Source organism: Haliotis rubra, unplaced genomic scaffold (assembly GCF_003918875.1).
Source record: "Haliotis rubra isolate DU_JTF1 unplaced genomic scaffold, ASM391887v1 Scf125, whole genome shotgun sequence".
NCBI lineage: Eukaryota > Metazoa > Mollusca > Gastropoda > Lepetellida > Haliotidae > Haliotis > Haliotis rubra.
Window position 1 is genome coordinate 1,347,165 of NW_025765170.1, and position 21,460 is coordinate 1,368,624.

At 41.3% G+C, this 21,460-nt stretch overlaps 1 protein-coding gene across 1 annotated transcript in view; it reads left to right on the plus strand.

Moving 5' to 3' along the window:
* The window catches only part of LOC124266361 (probable G-protein coupled receptor CG31760), a 259,647-nt gene that overhangs the window by 141,955 nt on the left and 96,232 nt on the right, over positions 1-21,460 (plus strand). Inside the window, exon 3 of the mRNA XM_046701172.1 lies at positions 10,227-10,410. Within this exon, the coding sequence (XP_046557128.1) occupies positions 10,227-10,410 (184 nt within the window). The remainder of the gene's footprint in view (positions 1-10,226; positions 10,411-21,460) is intronic.

A 21,460-nucleotide genomic window follows, 5' to 3' on the forward strand; every position in this document is an offset into this window, starting at 1 on the left:
CCTTGTCACAAGACGGAGAGTCGAGACAATTGGTTGTTCTATTCGAAACATTCATTAATTACTTGACTATAACGTTGCGCCAAGCCAAACCACGCCACGCCACGCCACGCCACGCCACGCCACGCCACACGAAATCACATCACATACCACAATCAACTCAACTCCAACTCAACTGAACTCAACTCAAACATATGTTATATTTGGGCTTTCGGGCGTGGCAGCCGTGTCAATTAACACTTATCAGAGGGGTACACAAAGTCCGCAGTCTAGACTACCAGTTGTCCGACTTCCATTTTTGTGAAAGCCGCGGCGGCTGAGGGTCTAGGCGTCTGACTTTGTGTGCTGGCGATTAGGTGCCTGACTCTGAGGGTGTGGGTTCGAATCCCGGATTGGACTCAACCCAAAAAGTACTAGAATCTGTACTTTACTAAGAAAGTGTAATCCCAAATATAACATATGTAACATTTGACCACTTTCTAAAATGGCATTGTGTATTTCATCACCTCAACTCACCACACCTCACCAGGAGTGAGTGAGTGAGTTCAGTTTTACGCCGCTTGTAACAATATTCCAGCTATATCACGGCGGGGGACACCAGAAATGGGCTTCACACATTGTACCCTTGTGGGGAATCGAACCCGGGTCTTCGGCGTGACGAGCGAACGCTTTAACCACTAGGCCACCCCACCGCCCCACCTCACCAGGACACACCACACCACATATCACACCACATCACATCACATCAAATCACACATGACCCCTACCTCACGTCACAACACAACACCACAACACCCGAACACTGATATCCAAGCCTTCTTCATACAGCAGATACGGCAGTTTTACTGCCGACACTCAGTATCGCTCTTACTTTATAGATAGGGTATTATAAAGGTAATGGTGTTCTTTGAAACATGTAAATGATAAATATACCAGTTATTACATAAACCGCATTATACCACAGGATTGCGAGACGGAACTGCGCATTAAAAGTAATAGCGTGTGCAGCAGTAACTGCTTCGTGCGAATAAAACTGCACTTGGCTCCCACTTATCTCGAGATGGTGTTCTTGGATCTGATCACGTGATTAGAACCATGGGTGCATGTAGGTTTAGAAGAGTGCAGTCTTTGTAGCTACGGGAGATGGGGATTAGCTTCGAGGAGACCGTTCCATTATGATATAAGAGGGAGATTGGTTAACGGAAGGCATTGGATTTTTCTTGTTGGCCCTTATGAAGAGGTTTAATTGAGGGTAGGCTGTTTTGATGTTACGTAAGGGGATTTAGTTGTGGGATAGAGTTGATGTGGGTTTCGGAAAGAGGTTTAGTTCAGAGGTAGATTGGTGTGATGTTTTATAAAGGGATAAAGTTGTAAGGTAGGTTATTAGATAGAGGGGTTTATTTTGTGGATAGGTTGATGTTAGATCTGGACAGTCTGGATTAATCTCCAAACATTTGCTTTAGATAATCCTTTTACTCGCCCCGTAAAAGAGAAAAGAATGAAAGTTTTGAAGTTGTGACCGAAAATATGTTGTCTAAACAAACTCATCCCGACCAACCCACGCACACATTTAAATAATGGAATCCTTATTCCATAGAAGAACCAGTGATAGAAAACATGTCGACAACAGGAAGAAAACTCCCCCAACTAACTCACGCAAAAATTATAAAGGAGGGATCCTTGCTCCAAACAAGAACCTATGATAGGATCGAAAACTTGTCGACAACAGGAAGAAAACTCACCCCAACTAACTCACGCAAAAATTATAAAGGAGGGATCCTTGCTCCAAACAAGAACCTATGATAGGATCGAAAACATGTCGACAACAGGAAGAAAACTCACCCCAACTAACTCACGCAAAAATTATAAAGGAGGGATCCTTGCTCCAAACAAGAACCTATGATAGGATCGAAAACATGTCGACAACAGGAAGAAAACTCACCCCAACCAACTCACGCAAACATTATAAAGGAGGATCCTTGCTCCAAACAAGAACCTATGATAGGATCGAAAACTTGTCGACAACAGGAAGAAAACTCACCCCAACTAACTCACGCAAAAATTATAAAGGAGGGATCCTTGCTCCAAACAAGAACCTATGATAGGATCGAAAACATGTCGACAACAGGAAGAAAACTCACCCCAACTAACTCACGCAAAAATTATAAAGGAGGGATCCTTGCTCCAAACAAGAACCTATGATAGGATCGAAAACTTGTCGACAACAGGAAGAAAACTCCCCCAACTAACTCACGCAAAAATTATAAAGGAGGGATCCTTGCTCCAAACAAGAACCTATGATAGGATCGAAAACTTGTCGACAACAGGAAGAAAACTCACCCCAACTAACTCACGCAAAAATTATAAAGGAGGGATCCTTGCTCCAAACAAGAACCTATGATAGGATCGAAAACTTGTCGACAACAGGAAGAAAACTCCCCCAACTAACTCACGCAAAAATTATAAAGGAGGGATCCTTGCTCCAAACAAGAACCTATGATAGGATCGAAAACTTGTCGACAACAGGAAGAAAACTCACCCCAACTAACTCACGCAAAAATTATAAAGGAGGGATCCTTGCTCCAAACAAGAACCTATGATAGGATCGAAAACATGTCGACAACAGGAAGAAAACTCCCCCAACTAACTCACGCAAAAATTATAAAGGAGGGATCCTTGCTCCAAACAAGAACCTATGATAGGATCGAAAACTTGTCGACAACAGGAAGAAAACTCACCCCAACCAACTCACGCACACATTTAAAAGAACGGATCCTTACTCCATACAAGAACCTATGATAGGACCGAAAACTTGTCGACAACAGGAAGTAAACTCACCCCAACCAACCCGCACACATTTAAATGATCGTATACTTACTCCATGCACGAACCTATGATAGAATCGAAAACTTATTGACTCAGAAACACAATCACCAATCTATTGAGATACATTTGCAAGTCACAACCTGTTTGCACGCACCCGTGCATGAAAATTAATGACGCGAAATTTCAACTTCAGTGGCCGTCTTCATCTTCATGTCATCGTAGAAAGTCGTTAATATAGGCTCAGGTGTTACGAATACTATTATTGACGAACAGAGCTCGAACACATGAATAAAATATGCAAGACGGAGGTCGCGCTAACACGTCCTTGTCTTTCTTCTGAAATGAGCCTTTTGTTCCTTTTAATGTATGTCGCCACATGCATGATGTAATGTATAAAGTACACAATGCCTTCTTCCGAACCGCTGTTTATTGATTGTGACCTTGTTTGGATTGATTCGATCGTTTCCTTAATCAAGCCAAGTTGCCAGCTCAGCAATGGATTCAAATTTAAATCTTCTCAGCGAGGTACTATATCAGTGTCAATTAGTGAAGATAAAATAAGCCACGTGTCGTGATGTTATTTATGTATCTCTCTTGTCTGACATCTGATGTAGAGTTAGGTCTTAGGAAAGTCAGCGTGTTCCTTCAAAAGCGAATGAATATTGATGACAATTGATGACAAAACTGTCATATATTTAAAAGGGAATGTGATATTCTTACAACGTGCATAATGACGTTGGACAGTGACGGGATCGGTCGTTATGGTCGTCACTAAAAAGCGCCCCCTGTTATCTGACCATTTATGGTTTACCAGAAATAGAGGAAATCTCGAGAGGCTGCTCCTGAGAATCAACTGTAACTGTTTAGTCACTGAACCAACTGCAGCAGCAGTGACAGTAGTATAAGTAGAGGTAGTACTCGTCGTCGTGGTCGTAGTAGTAGTAGCAGTTGTTGTTGTTGTTATCGTTGATGTTGTTGTAAAGTTGTAGAAGTAGTTGCAGTAGTTGTAGTCGTAGCAGTAGTAGCAGCTGTAGTATTAGTGGAAATAGAAGAAGCAGTAGTAGCCGTAGACGTTGTAGTTGTAGAAGTGGAAGAAGTAGTTGTAGTAACATTAGTAGCAAGAGCAGGAATGGTAATGTTACTTGTAACAATAGTAGCTGTGGAAGTAGTAACATTAGGACTCCAGTAGTAGTAGCAGCAGCAGCAGCAGCATAAGTAGCAGTCGTAGCAGTACCGGCAGTAGCTTGTATGGCAGGCTTCACGTACTAACCTACTTTATGTATTTGCGCCAACAAGGCGCCGCACTTCGATATACAGGATTACCTCCCTTCGATGAGCCAGAACGCAAAATGCCAGATTCGTCTTGAAAATGATCACTTTTCTCAACTTGTTTAACATAAACGACCTGTGAAGTTTGGCTTTACCTAAACATAGACTGATAAACAGCTGTCAAAGAGCGACATCAAACCCACCTCACTCACTCAAATAACTGAGTGAGTGAGTGAGTATGTTTTTACGCCGATTTTAGCAATAGCCCAGCAATATCACGGAGGGAGACACCAGAAATGGGCTTCGCACATTGTATCCATGTCGGGAATCGAACCCAGGACTTCGGCGTGACGCGTGAACGGTTTAACCACTAGGCTACCCTCGCCCCCACGCAAATAAGACTATTCAGTGGGAAGATATTCATCACATAATCTAAGATTCGTAATTCAGTGTTATGTCCCTTCGTGGTAGCCTGATCAGCTGGTCGAGCTTGTGATCATAAACTATCAGTACGATACTTGTTCACCTTAAGTGTAGGAGCGGCGGTGTAGCCTAATGGTTAAAGCGTTTACTCGTCAAGTCGAAGGCCCAGGTTCGATTCCCAACATGGGCACAATGTGTGAAGCCCATGTCTGGTGTCCCCGCCTTGATATTGTTGGAATCCCAGTTCACTCACTGCCTCCTTTAGGAACAGTGAGTGAGTGAGTGAGTGAGTGAGTATGGTTTTACGCCGCTTTTAGCAATATTCCAGCAATATCACAGTGGAGTACACCAGAAATGGGCTTCACACATTGTGCCCATGTGGAGAATCGAACCCGGGTCTTCGGCGTGACGAGCCAACGCTTTAACCACTAGGCTACCTCACCGCCCCTTTAAGAACAGTGAACGCCCTTGATTTTAGTGTACGGACGTTGCCTCTCTCTCTCATATAACACTGACCCAATTGTTGCAACTCTTTATGTACATATTCTCGTGTCAGAAAGTCCTGTATACATTTACTTTCATCTGTACACCATCACTGACGCCTTAATCTCTGACATCCCAAATCTGACGTTTGACGAAGCGCAAAGCCTAGTCAGAATATCCTTTACAATATTTGTCAGATGAAAAAGACATAATTTCATACCACCGTATATATAAGCAAATCAATTCATATATTCGTCTCAAAATATGCAAAGAAAATCATCGTTAAAGACACTGAACTTTCTGTGAGACGTTTCAATCTCATCAAATACTTAACATCAGCACCAGAGACAAGCCAGTCTCGAAACAGATTTGTTTGGGCGTAACAAGAGCGGTGAATATTTACAAACACATTAACTCCGATAAGATACATCTCGGCAAGGTTTTGTTTTGGCAGTAAAGGATATTATTTCAATGGGATCGAATGACATTTGGAAACAGTTGAGAATCATTTGTTACATATTGGTAGCATGAGTCTTGAAACCTATTCCACTTGTCCCCCGAGGGTGGAAGATCGATTTGCTTTTGTAACGCTATTTTAACATATGTATTCAGGGACTTGAAGGTGAAGACAAAGAAACATGGGGTAGTCACGTGCATGAGAAAAGATACAATTGTCTGTGGCCGTCCGTATTTTAATTTGTTTCTCGTCTCCCGCCCTAAATTTTCATTCCAACGTTTTTAGTAATATTCCAGCAATCTCTCGGCGGTGAGGGGTGACACCGGACGAGTGTCTCAAACATTCCAGCCATGTGGGAATCGAACTGGGTTCTTCGGAGTGACGGGCAAACGCTTTAACCACTATGCAACTCCACTGCTACAGTTGGATCTGGAAGTCGCGTCGGTGTTGATCAGAAGGTTTAAATGGCTGCTGTGTTTGAGTGGGCTTAATTTTATGAAGAACTGTAACCTACAGAATGCCATGCTCATTTAGCCAGGACATGGCTTTTGGATTGATAGTGGAGGATTATTCTAGCTGCGGGCAGGTGGGGTAGCCTCGTGGTTAAAGCGTTCGCTCGTCACGCCAAAGACCCGGGTTCGATTCCCCACATGGGTACAATGTGTGAAGCCAGTTTCTGGTGTCTCCCGCCGTGATATTGCTGGAATATTGCTAAAAGTGGCGTAAAACTAACCTCACTCACTAATATAGCTGTGTCCTCGAACCTCAGTAATACTAACGCGAGCCACCACTTGTTTCCCTCAAACAGATGCGATTATTTACGGCCGATAATACTTGGGTTGATTGCAATGTCGTAATCATCTCTAGCTCCAACCTTAACAAATTGTGTTTCCTCGTACCATGGCGATGCTCTCGCTACTGACCGCCAGTTTTACTCGTCCACGTTCATCTACTTCCGGTCTCAGCTACATCATGTCCCTTTTCTGTACAAACCACAGCGGATATATCTTTAGAGGCAAGTCAGTAATTTCTGCTTGTTTTCCAGGAAATCAAATATAGTATAAACTAATCGATTTCTCACGGCCATCGTTTTAACACACGGGAATGGTCTCGTATAAAATAGACAGACCCAGTCGGCATTCTCTCTCTTGGTATATTAAAAATCGTGATGACAATTTTAAACTTACTCTGCAAAGCTGTGTGAATCGCTCGCAGCATCATCAGTGACGTCTTAGAGACGTGGTGACAGACTCACGGAGCCAACGTGTCCTCGGGGAGCATGGTGCTGCGGCAATGCGTCTAGCACAGCGTCATACTATGGCAAGCAGTCGACGATTAGATAAATGTATAGACTATTTACACATCCTTTCTTTGAATCAAAGAGGCAAGAAAACTTGCATAATTGATGCCAGGGGAAAATAGTTCTTGACTATTTTTAAATATAAATTTTAGCTGAGGAAATTATCTCGTATTCATATCAAGTTTGAAATACGTACTACAAGGTTAATGTTTGTGCCCTGTGTTATTTTAAGCAAACACGTCTGTGGGTATACTTTAGAATCTTTCTTCAGTGCCGACGAAAACTTCTTTGATGCTTTTTTTTCTTTGGTTTGAAGCGTTGTGAAACGTAGCAACAAGGATACATATTTCATAAGATATTGATAACTTAAGTTTGCGGAGTTGTTTAAACATCACACCTGCCTTTTGTAGAGTAGGTGAACGGTCTGTGAATGTTAATTTGTAGATGAAAGAACAATTTTTAACAAAATTATCTGGCTTTTACGAGGTTAAACACAGAAATAACACAACTAATTATTTTCATATTAATGGAAAAGAAAGCCAACTAATCCAGTATGGTACGGCTACACTCAAAGTGTTTTAATTTTTTAGCGGGTAAGTCAGTTTTCTAAATGTCAGTTGAGAGTTGCGTCCCTTAGGCGTGTGTGATATCTGAAGTCACGGGTTCGGGTCCCGAATCGCCTTCGGGCTTCCCTCCCAAATGAAGCAGACCCGCCATGATAAAAATGATATACAATTTAAAGGCACTCAAATGAATTATTTTTCAATCTGAATAATATTTCAAACGATTTTACTTTGAATAATGTGATATTGTTTTCAACTGACAGGTCACATGATTCTTATAATCAATTCCACAATGCCCCAGGAACAAAAGATTTTATGAGCGACTGAAATATATACATAGGTAATCAGTGTTTAATTCGACAAGCTCTGCTGTGACGACAGAGTACGCCGAACTGGATCTCCGGAGCTATGATATACGAGACAATCCGTTCTGATGATTATACGATCAACCTCTATGTATTATGACATTTTCCACAGAGGCATGATGAAGTGCCTCTGTGCATTCGCCTAATTGATTAAGATTGATACGGTTGCTCAGCCTCTGGGCTTGAAGATCTTACCATATACCCTGAGGATCACCTCAGATCATTTCATTTCCAGGCTTCCAGAGATGGGATATTCTTTATGGAAACATCCATCGATTTCATTGAATGTCAGCCTAAAGAAGTCACAACTGGACCTCCATTTCAACCCCCTCCTGAAGCATTCATACCAAGACTGTCTTGAAGAATTCATAGAACGACTGTCTTGAAGCATTCATTACAAGAAGCAATTTGTTAGAAATTCTCCAGAAATATTTTTTTATCATTATTTTTCGACGATACTTTTTTTTTCAGAATAATTGCATACATTAATATGAATTGGTAATATCGATGCCCTTGCCTCCTATATTGAGTTGATATATGTAAGAATGTTCTCTCGAGCGATGTACATTAATGAAATTTTGATATCGCCTCGTATTTCTTTTTCAAGATTATAGTAATGAAACACATCCCTTGGTACTGACAATTGCATATTGACGGGGATTTTATCGAAAATAATTAATACTATTTATTGTCCTTGAAATAATTAATTGTCCTAATAATTGTGCTTCAGACAAACAAAACGTGATATTGTCTGCCGAGAGAATTACATTTCGTCAAGTTCTTTTACTTCAATTCATATTCAGGATCATAGTTTCTAATTTAGAAACATATATGGTTTTGCAGCTGCAGCTGAAAACAAGATATATACCCGCCACGAAAATATAGAATGGTGTGTCCCTTTTTGATGATAAGCCTACTATAATTCAGTGGACGAATCATCTTTGTTCAAGATGTTGATATTATTTCGTACGTACGTTTGGCGATAGCAGTCCTCACTTCGATTGAAGAGTTGCGTCCCTTGGAAGTGCCAACACCAGGGGGCCGTAGGGTCCATTCCCACCATTTACCACAAGAAATATATTGCATCACAATCAGCAAATATGATATTTAACAATTTGTGAGGTTGGTCTTGTGTCTCTACAACATACAGAGCCGTTGTATTATTCTGAGCGTCATCGGTCATTGGACACCTCAATGGCAAATTATCCATTCACAATACTTTCACAATGATTTATACAGAATATTTGAAAATGGCGTCTGTGTTTCACTTCAGTGCGGATGGCCATGGTCAAACCAAAATGTTAAAAATAATCTGTCATATTTTGTCTTGCTTTAGTTATGACAGTAGACATATAATTTAAAAGGTTAACAGACTTTGAGGCACATACAGTTGAGGTAACGCTTCCGTTAACACCCGGGCAGCATGGACGGGCATACATAACACGAAAAACCCGGATGTTTTACCGAATAAAACCAACCTCGTTGATTGTTCCATACATGGATGGATGCCGTAACATGTCAGGATGACTGCTAAGGAGTTTCAGACACCAAAAATTCAAAATGTTTGAGTGGCGGGTGCTATAGGTACGTACACCTGTTTCGCGAACACCTGGTTTCATAACTGATTTTCAGTAATCCATTCAGATATTGTTCACCCCTATTTTCCATTTACGTTCGGATAACCGAGTCTGGTTATTCTCTATCGTTGGTGTTCATACTAACACCACCCCCACTAGAACAAGACACAGTTTTTAACTTTTCAAGGCCTTATATCAATATAATGTAACGCGTGATATAACAATGTTGAACTTTTGGCGATACACTATTTAGTAATGATGGCAAATGTAATCACGTTCGTTCAGTTGATTCGTTCTGCCTTCACGATGGATTGCTTCTGTGATACGTTGCCATATTGATTCCAAATGTATCCCATTTGTGGCGCCTTATCCTCTTTAATAGCTTTTTGTCCAATGTGAAAGCTTCCTTTTCCTTCAGCGTTGAAATAGATGTCATTTTTATTTCCTTTTTAATAGCCTTGTTCATCAGTTGTTGGTTCGTTTGATTCCTGCAAAAGTCCAGGCATTTTACATAAACACGTTTACAGTTGGTTATATTCGTCTACGCATCTTTAGTTTGAGAGATATATATTTTTACAACTACTTCAAACCGAGAGACAGGTGGCTGGGCCCTTTTTTCAACTAATTGATTCATCGAATATTTGGTTTGTTTACACAATAAAAATGTGTTTAGATCATAAACACAAGTCAATGCGCGCTCCTTGCCCCATACCATTGACGCGTTTTGGGTCAAAATATTTTTACAGTTAGCGAGTGAGCTGGTTTAAAGTCGCTTGAAGTATATTACGGTGTTTGTATGAGAGCTCGAAGTGATGCCGATCTTAAACGTGCACCATTAGTGAAACTGGCACCTTGCTGGAAACCGTTAAAAAAGTTTAATCAGGGCGGTGCCTTTAAAAGATTGGACACCTTGTTTATCAAGACTTCGTGTATTTTTTTCCTGGAGATCTATTTTGTCTGTTTCAGGCACTGAACAATGGCGTTACAACCAAACAACTCACGGGCCCTTCCTGAACGACAGCGTTATCACCGTGACGTACGGAGACGGCCATTGGAGTCTGCCATACTTCGACTGTGGCGGTGGGAATATTTGGATGATGACATATACTGTGCCTTTTTTTGGATACAAAAATGGAAGTTTTCATTTCAAGTGAGTAGAGCTATTTCTTGCATATACATTTACCTTATTAGATCAGGATTAACACTGGTCTCCAGCAACCCATGCGAGTCTCAAGAGACTCCTTGGGCGGTGGGGTAGCCGAGTGGTAAAAGCGTTCGTTCGTCACGCCGAAGACCAGAGTTCGATTCCCCACATGGGTACAATGTGTGAAGCCCATTTCTTGTTTCCCCCGTCGTGAAATTGCTGGAATATTGCTAAAAGCGGCGTAAAACCATACTCATTCACTCACTAACTCAAGAGAGTTTTGAATGGATTGGGTGATCAAGCGCTTTCTTGGTTCGCACATGCCATTGTATCCCAACTGCGTAGATCAATCATGACGTCAGTCTCTGGATTGTCTCGTCCACGCGTTTATTTACAGACCGTCGTCACACTGGTTGACAGCTGAGTGCGGCGTTGAACAACAAACAAACGATTGCCCCTTTGGCATTTATCTTGAACACATTTATCTCTTGACAATTATGTTGACAATGAATGCGGCATCAGGAGACAGACAATAACCTTTTTAGGGAAAATTACAAGAGTGAGATGTACTAACTCGAGGGCATTATATGCTGACCCTTTTTACGATGACTGAATTGTCAATGATTTTACAGATATCTATTCACATAATTGTCACAGGCATTTTATCTTTTACGCCCAATGATATGATAACAATAATATACCCGAGACAGGCAATTATATGCTGTAGAGATCTATTTCTGCCTCCCTCGTGTAGTTCTTCAATTTCAATTACATTTCAATAAATTTGCATGTGTCTTCCTGAAGCGGTGGACAAATGGAAAAATACACTCGTCGTCAAGGCAAATGACATTTTTCTCACCTGTCTGATCCAAATGATTTCTGAAATTCAAGCTCCTTACAGCGAAACGGCGTCGCGTAATGTACATTAACAGTGATTTTTGATGGATGTGATGCAGTGGAGCTGAAGCACTTCCGCCCTTCAAATATTGCGAAAACGAATCGCCTCGCGAAGTAATCTCCCCGTATCATTTTTAACACACTCCTTCACTCGATGGCCCAGTGGATATAGCACCTACCGGGGAGTGAAAGGTCGGTGGTTTGAATCCTGCATCATACCTAGCATTTAAATAATTGCAGTCAAAGTTGTCTTAGCAAAGGCGTGCTCAAAGTCATACCCGATTCAAGTGTAAAGCCATCAGTGGCATCACGCAAGTCTCGGAGTCGCCAGTGCTATTGTAGGAGTGTCACAGGGGCGGATACATCTTGCTGAGTGCGGCGAAAACTAAACTCACTCACCCACTCCATTCAACTGACTCGCCGTCACATAACTGGTCATTTGTTCATAGCGGTGCCACTCAGCCCCCTCACTCACTCCTGTCTTAACGTATATGTGTAGTTCTGGTAGCGAGCGGCTATTTAGATTTCTTTCATCAGACATTAATGAGAAAAGGGCACTAAAGTGACATTCCCATATTGCTCCAAAGTTAATATAGATGGACAGTAACCTTCTACATGAGAAATTCTGTCCGTAATGCCGCGGCTTTTTTACGGTCGTCTAGACGTTGTCATGTCTGAAATTGAAACAGTCTTTTAATAAGGGATGCTAATTTGGCGCTCTATCCATTAACGCAGTCAAATGGTTTCAAGTTAGGTAAAGCAAATTTAACAAACAGTATGTGCTCGTATCGGAAACCGACCCAGAGCATCAAGTGGAGCGGGTAGTTGTGTTTCGATTCAGTGTAACGTCCAACCACACACCGAGTGAGTGAGTGAATTTAACATGTAACAAATGTTATATTTGGGATTACACTTTCTTAGTAAAGTACAGATTCTAGTACTTTTGTTGGGTTGAGTCCCATTCGAGGTTCGAACCCACACCCTCAGAGTCAGGCAGCTAATCGCCAGCACACAAAGTCAGCCGCCTAACCCGCTCAGCCAACGCGACATCCACATAAAAAACATATGAGTGAGTTTAGTTTTACGCTGCTTTTAGCAATATTCCAGCAATATCACGACAGAGGACACCAGAAATGCGCTTCACACTTTGTTTCCATGTGGGGAATCGAACCCGGATCTTCGTCGTGACGACGAACGCTTTGACCACTCGTCTACCCCACCGTCCCTGAACGACGTTAGAGCTGGTACTTGATGTTACTCTGCCTGCTCGGAATTACTGCGGCCAACCTCAGCAGCCACATAGACGCTCGTTCCATCCTCCATCTCTCCCATACACATTCACACATTCATTATTGGCAAATATTCCCCGCTATTCGTTGTCAGACCACCTTCCTTTAAATAACCCAGTATTAAAAATTAGGAACTTGTGCATAAAATCTTCTCTCATCGATGCTTCGTCCAAAAACAGTCAGCTTATAGCTGTAGATTTGTTTTACGAGTGGCAAATGCCTGAGAGGATGCTTCAGCTAAAGTAATGTGATTTCTTACTGTGCGCCTTACAGCCTACAATTAGAAATTCTTGTCTTTGTGATAAAATGCGGCGTTCATATAAACATCTGATGCGCTGGAGGATAGGCCTCATTAGTCCCAACAGAAGCTCATTGCGGCGTCCCAGTTGTTTCTCTGTGTCATGCAATACTTTAAAATCATTTAGTATTCTTTTTGTGAAAGGGCGGTTTTATGAGAAAAAAAGGTCTAACACTTAAAGTCCATTCCGAGAACATGGGAATCGATTGTAAAGTGAAAATGAAGTCCAGTTAAAATAATTCCTACTTGTGTCTGGTTTTATATTACACTGAATGGCAATTTCAAAATTGAACAAGGAGCGAGGTATCTCCTTGTTCAAGGGAAACTGCTCGTTTGGACGTGAACATGCATTTAATAATGTTTTTTTGTTGTATTGCGAACATCGACGCTAGATAACCAATATCGGCAATGACAGCGCTTTGACTTTGGCGACAGTGGATTGATCTAAAACTACGTGGCGCGCATGCGCAGAATTGGGTTTGATTTTTCTGACAGGTTTAATGGAAAACTCTTTACTTCTGTTCTTGTTTACGGACATTTCAAAATTGGATTTGAAATAGCTTATTGTTTTTTCATCAAGTGGAATTACAGGGCGAAATTGCTCCTTGTGTATAGTATATATGGGTGACTGAGTGAGTGAGTTTAGTTTTACGCCGCACTCAGCAATATTCCAGCTATATGGCGGCGGTCTGTAAATAATCGAGTCTGGACCAGACAATCCAGTGACCAACAGCATGATCATCGATGTACGCAATTGGGATACGATGACAGGTGTCAACCATGTCAGCGAGTCTGACCACCCGATCCCGTTAGTTGCCTTTTAAGACAAGCATGGGTTACTCAAGAATAATTCTACCCCAGAATTTCACGGGTCTGAGAACGCGTGATATCGTCATTTATACATGGTTATGATATAGTCGAAATCGTAAATATGGACTTTTGAATATGGCAAATATGTTTTGTACCGCTTTTATCAGTGTAAAATCCTTAAATTGATGTTTTGTATTTTCCGAACACGAACCGTGTGGTTAATTCAATTGGACACAGACAGGGAAATGGGGTAGGCCCCTACTCTTTAAAATCCTCACTCCACAATTACCTGTTGTGAGACAGGAGTCTAAAGTACTGGAAGAAAACAGTTTCGACGCCAGCAATGAGATGCTGTGACTGTCGTGACGTTAGTATTGCAACATCACTGAATGTTGCGGCAATTACGGTGTATGTTTGACGTCAGTGATGATATTTGTATTACAATACAATGTCTCGGATCGTGTTTAATCAATAAGGGTCGAAAATGTGATATTCCAGAAAATGTGATTTGACCACTACTATAACACAACGATATTCAGATGAAAATAATGGCAGACAGCTGATTTGATCTCTGTCATTGACAAATGGCAGAATGTCTTGGAATAACTATGCTAGATAACACTGACTGACTGACTGAGTGAGTATGGTTTTACGCCGCTTTTAGCAATATTCCAGCAATATCACGGCGGGGGACACCAGAAATGGGCTTCACTCATTGTACCCATGTGGGGATTCGAACCCGGGTCTTCGGCGTGACGAGCCAACGCTTTAACCTCTAGGCTACCCCACCGCCCCTGCTAGATTAGAAGCTGCAATGGAACGGGGCTGATGATGATGATGCTGTGGTGGTGATGATTATATTTATAAGGAGTAGTATGAGGATGATATGATGATGATGATGATTACGTTGATAAGGAGCAGTAGGATGATGATGGTGGTGTGATGATGAAAAATTGGGAAAATGGTAAAACGAATGTACTCCACTTCTCTCAAATACAGACTGAAACAACCAATAAACGAGAGACAAATACTTGAACATCACCATATAGCTGGAATATTGCTGAGTGCGGCGTAAGACTAAACTCACTCACTCACTTGAACATCAGGGGGGGCGAGAACAAGAGTATATACCACATCAAACTTTCTATAAATACGAACCCAGGTCAGACATTACAAACCATCTACACACCCACAACACAAATGCTACTACGTCTCCACACGGCATCATTAGCAACGTTGACGACACAGAGACACCGAAGCCTGGGACACAGATAGCATTTACCACGCAACTACTCTTGGATAATAAACAGACGCCCTAATACAATAAAAACACGCGTCTCACCGAAACATACACCATGAATAAGAACATACTGTAATATAATGCCATAAATACAAGTCATGTCCACTTAAGAAGTATTCACCGGGCATGCAACCTGTTCCTGGCACCACGTCACGTTTCACGGACAATTGACGCATGACAAATGTTCGGCATTCAGAGCCTGCCATTGTCCTTGTATGTGAATGTCAATCAGAGCCAGTGGGCTGGAATATACTAGGTACTGTCTCTGTATCCATAGCTGTTATTATTCGAGTGGGTTTGGGGGTATATTTATGAGCCAATAAGTGTCACGCAGATTTAAATGTGGCTTCGTATGACATAGAATCTACATGTCGTTTGTGTGTAATGAACGGGAGATGTGTATTTCATTATGGATATAACCCTCGACGTTAGATAAACAATTTGTTTAGATCCTACGCAGTTTTATCAATCCGATGGATCATGTTTCGTACAGCAACTGTGTTTGTTTAGAGTTTGACATTTTGAATTAATTTTACGTGTTTTCAGCTTATCCAAAGCTTCATCTTAAGCACTCAAAGTCACTGTTGTGTGTGTACGAAGATAGTTCCATACAGCAATTCCATCGACTTGGCAGTTCAGTTTGTTTTGTTTGACGTTACTGTTGTAACGTCGATACAACTATATGACGACGGTAGATCCCGTTAGTCGCTGCTTAGGACAAATCATGGGTTGTTGAAGACCAATTCTAACCCGGATCATCACGGGGTGATTGGCATTTTGGCATTTTAGAAATATCGTAATAATATACTAGTAATAATGATGTTATCATCCATATATATATATATATATATATATATATATATATATATATTTAGTATCATGCCGTATTGATACGTTATCTACTGTGATGAATCTAGAGCGTCAGGTTCAAAGGTAATGGTAATCCTTGTGGAAAAGAACCCGAATGATAATCACAACAAAATGAATATTCATAATAAAAAAGTAATGAACAACCCAATAAAAATATGATAATAATGTAAAAAGATGTTATCACCCACACAGTATCTTGCCGTATTGATACGTTATCTACCCCGATGAATCAAGAGCATAAAGTTCAAGGTAATCGTAATCATTCTGGAAAAAAAAAGAATGATAATCGTAACAAAATGAATATTCATAATATAAAAAGCAATGAAAATAACAATAAAAATCTGACTATGATCATCTCAATTAATGAATGATAATCCTGATAAAAAGGGGTTCAGGGCTACTGACTTCATTAATGTTGTAAGCCAGTTGCGATGATTTACAGATCGTTGTAACATAAATGGCATGTTGCTCAGGGCAGTGAGTGAGTTTAGTTTTACCCCGCTTTTAGCAATTTTCCAGCAATATCACGTCGGGGGGACACCGGAAATGGGTTTCACGCATTGTACCCATGTGGGGAATCTAACCCGGGCCTTCAGCGTAACGAGCCAACGCTTTAACCACTAGGCTTTCCCGCCGGCCCGCTCAGTGCAGCATTAAATAACAACTAAACACAACTTCTATCAACAGATGATACGGACGACCTATGTGCGGTGCAATTGTCACATATGAATCAAGCAATTGAAACATGAGCGTTTTCCACTTCCGTGCATGGAGTTCGTGCGAACCCTACCGTTACATTGAAGTAATGTGAGGAGTAGATGACTGAAGCACAGTAAAATGGGAAATATTTCCGTTGGTGCGCACACAAATCATGAAGTCCAAAGGTTAGGGGCATTCGTAACTACCCGCCTCTTTCCGTGACCTACAAGAAGACTCGTACCCCTATCGTACGCCATTCTTGCCATGAATCGTGGCAAACCAATCAAATCGTGCGTAGTAAAACGCATTTCGAAGCATGAAAATAGCAGCCCGTTGAACTTTGAAACTTCGCTAAACTATGCAAAGCACAATTCAAATATAAACTTTGAGCTAAAGGATCAGCAACTTTAACACTGAAGCATTTTTACAAAGGGAATAACTGTATTGCTGTTTTGCCCACGGGATATAGGATATAGTGGGAGCCATGTGTGGAAATTCAGAGTTATCTTCCCTTGGTAATAGTAACATATGTTATATTTGGGATTGCACTTTCTTAGTAAAGTACAGATTCTAGTTGGTAATAGTACTAGACTATTTTCATCTTCATGCCCGTTTGCTCTTAGACAGGGCCCAGTGGTAAACATGACCACGAGAGGGGTACGAGACGCCATCCGGCTTGCCGGAATGACACGAGTAGTTACGAATGAGGTTGGGGGATTTCTTTTTCAGGGGCGAAGGGGGTTGCGCACTCCCTGCGTGACGTTTCCACCAAGTAGAATGTAAGGATGCAACTGTATAGATTCGCCAGCATCGCGGTTAACGTAATAATAGACCCATGTATTTGCCCTCTATGAGGATGACATTCCATATCAGATAATGAGAGGCATGTCGTTTTAGCTCTTAATGACGTCCACCAATTTGCGACCTCTATAATCAGAATCTGATCAACAGCAACAAATGCTGCCCGTAAATGCCAAACGAGTTACGGTAATCCATTTATCCTCCAATATAATCCCAAGGGCATGATCATAATTCTTGTTGGCCCCAGAGTTCATATGATTCCATTAACCGAAATGTTTATAGATGTGTATATTTTATATGCATAAGCAATCGTTTGTTGTATAATTTTACCGTTATTTTGGCAGTCGCTTGGAGACCTTTAAGTGTACAAAAAATATATTCTCGTCGGTTCTTCGAAGATCTTGGCAAACATGTGCAATGTATGATTTGACCCCAAAGCAACAACGAAAACTTTTGTTTAAAGTTGCTGAGCCACTATAGTGCTTATAGGGGCGGTGGGGAGTCTAGTGGTTAAAGCGTTGGCTCGTCACGCCGAAGACCCGGGTTCGGATACCTACATGGGTACAATGAGTGAAGCCCATTTCTGGTGTCCCCCGCCGTGATATTGCTGGAATATTGCTAAAAGCGGCGTAAAACCAAACTCAGTCAGTCAGCTTATAATTTTCGCGATGCGCTACTTCCGGTACTTAGGTGGTTCCTGGCTCCCTTTGCGCGCGCCATCTTGTGATATGCGAGATGGAGCCCAGCTTACTTCCGGTACCAGATTTCTGGTGACAAGCGTATATTCAAGAAACAGTTCTGGTTCAAAATTGCACGACCGCCAAATGAGACTTTACTAGACTGGTTCAAGTGTACAACCATGCTTGGCTGTCGCGGTCACCCATCCAAGAACTCTCCGCGCCCACCGTTGCTTAACTTAACCTGATCTGTGACCTGCGCCCGATGCACAAGACCACATATCACCATTTGCGAACGAGTACGGTTATGGGGAAGTCTATTACTATTCAAATGACACAATTTCGTAACATTTACTCGTTAGTCTGAAAATTCTACCGAAGCGGTACAGTCCCCAGACTGAAGAGGTTTTACAGTAGCTAAGAGGGGCGTTATACAACGTTCACTCACTCACTTGCGCGTCTTGTGTTGTCGACCGGAGTCCAGTGAAAAAGCACGCTTAATCTCCAACGTCATCATGATCATAATCATATTCTTCTCTTTATTAGATAATGAAGAATGGGACTGAACGATAACTTGGTAAATAACTCCATTTTTCAGAATGACCATATAATTGAATGATTATCCAGAAAAAAAGCTACATTACTCTTACATATTTGATAGCTTTTTCGATCAAACAATTAATCCTTAATATAGTCATAAATCATGAGAAGAAAATACTCTCTCAAAAGTAAAGTTGACGAACTTCATGACATGCCTTCAAGTCGCACATATACACATGCAGTCTGACCTTTGCTTAACAGTAAACGAATTAATTTAGTTCTTTATACTGCATTACCGTAAAAATATAACCGGAACAATTACTCATTTAATACTTATTGAGATCTGGGCACTTCCGCTTACTCCCTCAACTCAAAGAATTTATCAGGATTAAATAATGAATTTTTCGTTTGAGAAAAAAATAATTAATGTACCAAGGCTTTAGATCAGTGCACTTCATTTGTTTTACCGAAACACGACTTTTATGTGGAATTATCTCATCACATTTTCCCCCATAGCGAAAAATCATTTCGGAAATGAAACAACAGCGCCCTTTATCCTGGGGGAAAATTTACTGCGATTCAAGCAAAGACGTCATTTTTTACCTGGTTCTTTGTTGCAAACAGTAGCGAAGCTATTTGGTACTGATAGAGTAAATAGCAGGAGACCGTCCCCGATTATTTAATCGTAGAGGTCGCCAAATCGGTGGGCATGAAATGGAGACGTACAAAGTCTGGCACCAGCTTGAAATTCTACCTCACGAACATTATTTCCTATACATGTTTTTAGTTGGCTTTGACCCGTCTGGTTGCCGTTCACTGATCAAAAAGATACCATTTTTAACTGCCAACGTCATCCGAACCCTTAATTGCCGTGCTAAGCCTGGTATCAGAATAAAATTGGTTTGGCAGTTCGCATGAGAGATTTCGTTTTAGGGTATGTTCAATGACTTTTGAGTTGATAAGCCAAATCGAAACGGACAGTGCTATTTGGTGTTTTTTGGTTATTCTCCATTTCCTTTTGTTAAATGTTGATAGCGCCCTGAATAGTTTCCAGAATGCAATTTCAGACTTACAATTTCTCCTTTCTGTGGATGATGAACTCCTTTACAATTGTAATGCATAGCAATGCATTGTGTGAGATGGCTTCGTGGCATATGTAGATTTCGATTTGTGGGTGTAAAAGCAAACTGTGTCAAACGAGCTGATCATAAAGCATTGTTATTGCTTTAATACACATTTCACGCGTAGGTGGAATAGACGTTTTAGGTGTTTCTGAAAGGTTTGAAGCAATTGTTGATTCAAGGGAGGGTTACGAAGCTCCGTTTGGACGCGTAGGGAAGAACACTTAATTTTGAAATGTTTGATCTTATATTCAGTTTGATCATGCACAACCTAACACTCAGTTTTGTCTTACACAAACCTCACATTTAGTTTGAAAAAAAACTCCCAGTGAGTTGTGTCTTAAACAAACCTTACGTTTAGCCTGGACATACGCAAACTCACATTTTGTTTGGGTCATGCGCAAGTTCACGTTGACCCTGGTGGTGTAGTGGTTAGGATGCTGGCCTCTCAAGCCATAGGCCCGGGTTCAAATCCCGGTGGAGACACCAAACTTTGTGACCTGGGTCTCATACTGTGTTGTGTCCCTGGGCAAGGCACTTCGTCCACATTGCACTCAGTCCACCCAGCTGTTTAAAATGGGAACCTGAAAAGCGGATGTACGGACCTATACGGTCGCGCTTAGCGCTTAGTAGCAGCTTTGAAAGTACAATTCCGTCAGGGTAATAATGCAACGCCAGAGAACAGCATCGCGTTGGATTCTAGGCGCAAAAATTAGCATTATTATTATTATTAAACATGCATTTACGTTCGGTTTGGTCATGCACAAATTAATATGTAGTCATACACAAACCCACTCATATGCCAGGTCTGCCCTCTTTGACTGCAACTGAGGAAGATTTGGTCCGAATCGTGCCCGAATTTGATAACCAGTGTGAGACGTGGTTTATAACGCCATACTCAGACACTGCTGTTCATACCTCAACCATTTAAATCGAATACTTACAGGACTCCCGTGAAGGTTCCGGGTTCGAAGTTTGGTCTTCGGCATCCCATGCTTTCCGCAAGACTAACGGGATCGTATTCAAATTGCGTGGATCTATGCTAATGATGTCGATCACTGGGTTGTTTAGTCCAGGTACGATTAAGTACAGGCCACTGTCATACAGCTGAAATAATGACGTTAAACAACAAAGATAAAACTCTTACAGATCACTGTTAGCTATTACTGACTAATGTGTAAAACAATATTCGCTCATTCCAATGGATCGTATCAATGAACTTCATGTATCTGTCTTGTGTGAACTTTACTTGAAAACTATCAACTCAACTTCATTTTATATCCATGGCCTTGTGATGAATTGAAATATTCGTCACCATTCTTCACTTGATTTGGGGCGGTGGGGTAGCCTAGTGGTTAAAGCGTTGGCTCGTCACGCCGATGACCCGGGTTCGAATCCCCACATGGGTACAATGTGTGAAGCCCATTTCTGGTGTCCCCTGCCGTGGTCTTGCTGGAATATTGCTAAGAGCGGCGTAAAACCATACTCACTCACTCACACGCCTGATTCCGGCTCGTCCCGAATGACAGGAGTGGTCATGAATGTAAGAAACTTGAACTGACTGAGATTTGATCACACTTGTCGACAAATTGTCCAATCCGAAAATTTCATTCTTTGCGGGGAATCCAAAAAGTGTAATTTGTCATTTAATTCGAAACAGGATATCATCAAATGAACCTTGCATTTCACTGATGTATTTTAGATTAACTGAAATTAGATGTCACATATCTGAACAAAAATCCAAAACGAAAGCA